The sequence below is a fragment of the Triplophysa dalaica genome, chromosome 3 (assembly GCF_015846415.1).
Source record: "Triplophysa dalaica isolate WHDGS20190420 chromosome 3, ASM1584641v1, whole genome shotgun sequence".
Lineage (NCBI taxonomy): Eukaryota > Metazoa > Chordata > Actinopteri > Cypriniformes > Nemacheilidae > Triplophysa > Triplophysa dalaica.
Window position 1 is genome coordinate 21,949,679 of NC_079544.1, and position 7,692 is coordinate 21,957,370.

Consider the following 7,692-nt stretch of genomic DNA (forward strand, 5'->3'; position numbering starts at 1 on the left):
CATAGTTTTATTTTACCTAGTAACCAATACATTTATTTAATTATTGGCTGTCATTAGGGTAAACATATTGTGCTTAAAATAAAATCATCCAAGCCATTTGTAGTTTCTATTTCAGGCACAAAACACAAGAATCAATTTTTTTGTAAACTTTTAATGAATGATCCTATTCCTCTCACAGACAGTATAAATAGAGTGTTACAACAAGGAATGCTTACAATTTTATTAAACTAAACATCACAAAAAGTATACATGGTCTTTTTAAACTGCTCAGTATGACCAAACACACAGCTTCATCAGTATCTAGAATCAGTTAAAACACTCAACCAAAATCTTGTGAAAGAGATTTTCCTCAAACGAACACAGGCAAACACACACACACACACACACACACACACACACTCTCTAAAGGAAGTGTTCATTTTACACAACCTGCAGACAAGAACATTGGAACTTGGTACAGATAAGCAAAAAACTATAGTTACACATGGATTGAAGATGAAAGTAAATATTTGGTGAAGTCTCTTAAAACATTAAAACATCAATAATAATTTCCTTTTTAGAGCTATAATCTAAAGTCTTTCAGTCTAGAAATTGTTACAAGATAAATTGGCAATGTGTGTTTCAACAGATGATCATAAAATAATGTCATAATTTTTATATTAGTGTCAGTCTGGTTTTCCATGTCTTCCCTCACAGGAGAAATCAGGTCTAACAGCAAAGAGCAGGCAGTTTCATGAGTGACACAGAAACTATAATTCAGAGGTGCGGAGGAAATAAATGAAAAACATTAAACAGATGGTATTGGGAGAAGGAGATCCCTGCACTTTCTAGGAGGCAGTGAACTTTCTGAGTGTGATGACAACGAGAGCCAGAAGAACAGAAGCTCCGAGAAACACCGCAATGACTATAGCTGTAATAGCACCTGGACCCAGCACACCTGTAGACACAAGCAAATAACAGAAAAAATTATAGTCATATATTTTTATGTCTTTGCAAAAATGTACTGTGTCATTTGTTTTAAGTGTAATGAGTTTTAACAATTAGCTTCCTTATACTTTGGTGATGAATGAGGATGCAGGACTTGTATAGTAAAGTATTGAAAACATGAAATCTATACTTAAAACATATAAATGTGAATGGATTGGTATAACTTCACCTTCATCCTCGGCCAGGGTAAGAGTGGGTGTAGAATCTTCATAGTCAAAGCCGATGGAGTTTTCGGTCACGTGATGGACGGGGCTCTGTGTTGTTATTTCCAAAGCTCCTCCACCAGACAGCGTATCCTGATTGTCATTCTGCAGCGCAGGGGAGGAATCGGCCACTGTTTCTAAAGGAAAAAACACAGACATTCAAGTTTTGAGACAGAGCTTGAAACTAATGTTAATGAATGGAAACTGTAGGGTGCCAAGCGAACTATACAGAGCTACAGACCAAAACAGTTTTCATATAAAAATATAAGCATACACACAAATATAAATGTTCCAATTAGAACCAAAAAGCCAAAGAAAAAATATTTATTTTTATGTAAATGATTTCCCCATAAATAAATTAATAATTGAAAAACATTTGAAAATTGCAGGTAACCTTTACAAAAAAGTATTTTCAAGTTCATTTTATTAAGTGTGCTTAAGAATTTTCTAAAATTCGTGCAGTAAGTATACTAATCGAAGTGTAATAGTAGTATGTAGTACAAATGTACTATTTCTGAATTTCTGTATGTACTATTCAACTACTAGGGACTAAACTGGCTTACTTTTTAGTTTATTAAAGTATCCTTTAGGTACACGTAAGTTTAATAGTAGAAACTTTGACTATGCAACTAGTGTACAATATTTGTTCTGCAACTACACTAGTTTGTTATACATTTCAGCTATAAAAATACACTTTAAAGTATACTCTCAGTACATGTTTAGTAGTTTTTTTACCGCAGATTATTTTGTAAGTATTTTTAAGTGAACTTCATATCATACAGTGTATTATAGTTTTTAATTTTAAATACACTGTATTCTATTTATTCATTTTTATACTTGAAATTTACCTTTCACTGTACTTTAAAGGGGTCATAGGATACGACAAAAACTAATGTTATCATTTGCTTTAGATCTAATGCTATGTTTATACACGATTTAAGGTTAAAAAACGCTGTATTTTCCACATATCATCCATGTTTGTATCTCCTCTTTGCCCCGCCTCTCTGAAACGTGCAGATTTTTTACAAAGCTCATCGCTCTGAAAAGCGATGTGTGCTATGATTGGCCAGTTAAACAGTGCGTAGTGATTGGTCGAATACTGCAAGCGTGTGATGGAAATGTGAAGTCTCTTACCATATATGGAACATCCGGTTTCAAAGCAATTGTACTGACAGGTACACCCACCTTACTTGCGTGTACATTTGGGTGGTCTTGGTCAAATCATACCACGAACTGATGTAGATTTGTGGGGGTGTGGATACACAAGGCTTTTCAGGCAGGTCTGGGTGAGCATTTGCTTTTAGATAGAATGCATCTTTTGTTCCGACACTTTTTTGGTGAATTTTACGTGTCTATTGCATGCATGGGCAACTTATATCACACCAAAGACACAGAAAAACACGTATTCGCGCCATATGGCCCCTTTAAGTACACATAAAGTATACACTTATCCAAGATTGACTGACTAAAGGGAACGGAAGCAGCTAGAAAGTGGCAAATGTGTTTCAATGTGTGTGATTCAATAGGCGTCTTTATAGAGGATTAGCACTGGCTTCTCACTACAGGTATGTTGTCCTGCCTTCCCTCTTCCTCTCCTCACATCTCCCATTGACATTCCACAGCCCCCACAGGCATGGAACAGCCATGCGACTTTTCTCACCTACACCACACCCATGGAGTCTGAACCCAATTTCCCATGTTACCCCTTTTTCCAAGGTTCTGACCCCAAAACAAAGAGACAAAGACGGGCCGGCATGTTTTGACACGACTGTCCTATGCTCTACAGTGACCTTGTTTGACCTGCTTGAAGAACACGGGCAGATAGAAATAACAGAGCGCCAATTGTCCATTGACCAGTTTGGTTTTCTGGTCGAGAAATGTGTGTTTTTACATGCAGTGGCCAATTACCCTATCTACTAAAATTGCACTTCGTATTAAAACGGGAATATTCCACTCCAATTCTAAAAATAAAAGGGTAATATTTGTTGTAAGCAAGTATGGAAGGCCAGTACACACATATTTTTGATAATGGTGTATTTTCTCAGTGAGACGCACACGTTTCTGACCCGAAGCAGGCTGTAGGTACAGTGCACAGAGGCGCTAGGCCAGCGATACATCAATGAGCCCTTCACTAGATGGCACAAAAGGGCGCTTGTGTGGTCAGAGCGCACGACTAGAGGCAGACGACCTGATGAACTAAACACAGCCTGTATACTGAAAGTCAAACAAACTTGTTTATGAAAGCAGACGGTGGAAAACCAAGCGTGTGTAACGTAGCTGATTTTTCCCAAGTCGGTGTTTGTCGCTTTACAGCCTGCTTAAATATTTATGAAACGCCGCTGATCCTTTTGCGACGATGAGCATGCTACTGTGTGTGTAAGCAGTGGTAAAGGGACAGTTAACCCAAAAATAAAAATATCAGTCATCATCTACTCACCCTCCAGTTGTTGCAAATCTGTATTCATTTCTTTGCTCTGATAAATGCAGAGAAAGAAATTTGGAAGAATGCTTGTAACCAAACTGTAATTCTTGGCCATCATTGAATACCGTAGCAGGAAAATTTACAATGGTAGTCAAAAAACGCAGCAGAACTGTTCCTACATTCTTAAAAATATCTTATTTTGTGTTCAACAGAACAAAAGAAATGTATAAATACAAGAATTGTATTGGTACAAGCATTCTTACAAATATCTTTCTCTGTGCTCATTAGAACAATTCAAATGTATATAGATTTATAAGTATGAAAACAGATTTTTCCTTTCTGAGGGAACTGTTGCTTTAAGGCAGAATGTTATTGCTGGTGTGTTCACATACAATTGCGAGATGACAACATGCAGACAGGTTTGTGTGAATGACACAATCCTCTGCCACTCCGGTTCTGCGTGTGCCAGGGCGTTGCCATGTCCTCACCTCACCTTACGCCCACCATGCAGTCCGATTGGGTTATATTCAAAGGAGCATCTCTTTAGTCAGCATGAATGCATTAAGAGTCTAGGAGTCAACACATTGGTTTCTTCTTTCAGTAATGTTGCCCTGAAGAATAGTTTATTATAGATTATTTTAGTAATTATTATAATTACGATTGGAAATTATGATGCCGTTAATCATTTGTATGACCTTTTTATTAAAAACATTATTTTTTATAATAAATTATAAATTGCATGTCATTTGGCTCCATTTCTAAAGCTTTTACATCAACACAAATAATGTCATAAACAACATCAAGTTTTGGCTGTTGAATGCAAAGACAAAGCAGTAACATCACATTTGCTGGCAATACCTTAGAGTGTTAGTTGACCCAAAATGAATTAAAGTGATAGTTTACCCAAAAATGCACAATAAAACATGATTTTTAAAAACAGAGTAATCTGCTTTTACACATTCTCTTAAAGTGACAGTTTACTGAAAAATAATAATTCTTTCATCATTTACAGCAGTGACACTATTGACTTCTGTTGTATGGACACAAAATCAATGCAAGTGAATTGGGTCCAGTTAACAACATTTATCAAAACATATTTTATGTTCTGCGGAAGAAAGTAAGTCATACTGGTCTGAAAAGACAAAAGTAAAAAGCGACAGAACATAATTTGTGGGTGCACTGTCACTTTAACAGCGGCCACTAGCCTTTTATTATAGATTTGCAACGAATCTCTCAATCCAAACACGACGGTGGCCACCACAGTACAAAAAGACGACAGCGTGTCTTCTCATGTGGACGAAGGGATCATGCGAGCATTAGAAATTGATTTATTAGATAAAATAAAAGATCTGTGGATTTTAAGTATAAAAAGAAGGATAAAAGTAAGGCAGGAGCTATATTACAAGGACTTTCCAGCAGAGACGCGTTAGGACCCGCGGTTCTAAGCAATGTAAATCTCAAATCTTTTAGCGGAGATACTCATAGATATCTATGGAGATACTTTCCAGCAGAGAGACGTTGGAGAGAAAGAAAATCGTCAAAAAAATCACCCCCGATGAGGTTGCTTTGATTCGGATCAGTATGTGACTAACATTTTTTTTCTTTCTGTTTGTTAGAACCAAGCTTTGTTGTTGTTATAATGATAGGGCGTTATAACAAGCGCGTTGGCACTAAACATTTTTTTTTTTACTAATTTATTCAATGATGTATAAACTTATGAGAAGTTAATCCGCGGGTCACACAGTTTCACCACTATACCGCAGGAGAGAGGAAACGCGCGGCGTAGATTTGTTTGTCCTTTTAGGGCTACTGTACAAAACATGGCGGCGAATTCAATGTATGTAGGTCCACTCTGTGTGTAGATACAGAGGGTACGCATTGACGTCACTTTCCCGCGTGCATATGTCGGGAAACTCCCTGGGACATGATCCTGTGGGTGGCAAAATATTTTTTGCTGAGTGTTTTGCCACCCAGGAGGGCACACTCCGGCGTACTCACGTGGTGTTCACGTGGTAAAGTGACGACACGTCCATAGCCTCTACAAAAAGCTTAACTGTTCAGTACGGAAAATCTTTAAACACATCAGTTTTGTATATCATATTGCATTTGTGTCAATAGATCCTCCTACGGGTAAATAGTTCCTTTAAGAGTATGTGTAAAACCAGATAACTTAAAAATCATGGTTTTATTGTGAATTCTAAATTAAATCAATCTAACTCCAGTTGGGTTATTTTGATTAAGTACTAATAGGACTACTAAAAAAACACCGGCAACTAACACAATAAAAACATAGAAAACATGCTTTTAAATTTAAAAAAAAATGGAGTTATTCCGATTGACTTCCATTGTATGGACACAAAACAACTGAGACATTTCTTTAAATATCTCCTTCGGTGTTTCACAGAAGAAAGTCAAATACAGGTTTCAAATGACATGATAGTGAACAAATGATGACATGTTTATTTTTGGGGAAACTAGATCTTGGAACTCACTTTTATAAATGATAAATGTTGATCATTAATGTTTGTCAGTTTTTTGTACATTATTTTTAATCAGTTTCACTCGTCTTTGGCTGATTGAATTTTGTTCTATATATAAGGCTGTAACAGCGTATCCCCAGTGTCTAACAAACTAGGTCTTTGTGCCTTTATGCTCTCAACACGCGACTAAATTCAGACTCAACACCTGATTGTGAAGAGAAAAACATCGGAGTCATTTTAGTCAGCACTATGCTTCAGTCTCGCACACTTAACAACCCAAATCATAAGACTGATTTAATCTCCATATAAACATTTTAACTGCATTTTGTTTGCAATAAAAATGTATGTGCGACATTTTTAAACCAAATTGTTGTTGCAAAATAAATAATAACATGATTTTCATTCATTCTACTTTCATGATTAGTTACGCATACACAGATCTATTCACATCCCTCAAAAGGTCTCAAAACGAAACCATAGGGTCAACAAGGTGAACACGACACGTATACACAATTCAGAACATTGAGAGAAGAGGATTTTGTGAAACCTTGTGAACAAGATATTGACATACACTTACTGAATCAGGACAACCAACAGACCTCATGACCACCCAACGGCCAGCAAACCAGAACTTCTCCTATACCATTTCTAAAATTTAATCCAGAACCAATGAAATATCCACCATCAGTAAACCAGGGAGGAAAGTGTGTTACCTGTCTGCACAAAAGCCAAACAGATGGCCAGAACAGCGAAGAGGACAAGCCGAGATGAAGCGCAGTAGCTGCCGCAGATGCTCATGGTTCCTGTGTGAGGTCAGACACTACTGATCCAGGACTGGCACCTTCATGAAATAACAAGAGTCCTGGAAAGTGAGGTGGGCAGAGGGGTAGTTGGGTGGGAGGGCTTTGTATGGACAGTGAAGACTTTTGTCAACTCTTCTGGTAACTACCCACCTTCCTCAGACTCTGTCAGATGTGCAGAAAGTGAGTTATTCCACTCCCGTGGCTGTTTTTCTGACTGAATTAGGCGTATATATGTAACTCTGACCAAAGCAAGCAAGTAGGGGTGGAAAATTTTGTTCAGAGGTTTAAAAGGTCTACAAACAATTACAAAAATATGTGATGAAACAATAGGCTACGGTACTGTATGATTTAATTTCATAAGTTTGAAGAAATATATCTTCTACAGACGCACCTGAAGGCACAAATTCCCTTAAATCATGGAGAATTTTTTTAATAGATTTTGGCTTCACTGGCTCAGGCTCACTTGCTTTTTAATAATCCTTCACCCTTGATTTTTAAATGGTTTTTGAGCATGCTTAGTCCAAAAACACATTGGTACACTGTACTAAATAAAACTGATCTAGGAGAGATGGTGTAATCTTCCATCATTCAAACACATACCAATAGGTGTCAGTATTGGTCTGGAATGCTGTCGTTTGAGCTAGTGAAATACAACTTTTTGTGCAGTTTTACACGATTTAATATTACCTCGGGCTTAACCAGTGGAAAGACAGATTTGACCTTCATACAATGTTTTACATCGTATGTACTATTTCAGTTTTTATCCAAACCAAGTTTTCACCTACTGTTGCACTTGT

At 37.0% G+C, this 7,692-nt stretch overlaps 1 protein-coding gene across 1 annotated transcript; it reads right to left on the reverse strand.

Annotated features, from left to right (window-relative positions):
* Nucleotides 1–266: 266 nt before the first annotated feature.
* On the reverse strand, nucleotides 267–6,939 carry snorc (secondary ossification center associated regulator of chondrocyte maturation). The gene is made up of 3 exons (XM_056743327.1): nucleotides 6,806–6,939; nucleotides 1,157–1,327; nucleotides 267–937 (listed from the first exon to the last, which is right to left on the reverse strand). The coding sequence occupies exons 1-3, from the start codon at nucleotides 6,888–6,890 to the stop codon at nucleotides 828–830; spliced, it is 366 nt and encodes a 121-aa protein (XP_056599305.1). The 5' UTR covers nucleotides 6,891–6,939; the 3' UTR covers nucleotides 267–827.
* Between the last annotated feature and the right edge of the window lie 753 nt (nucleotides 6,940–7,692).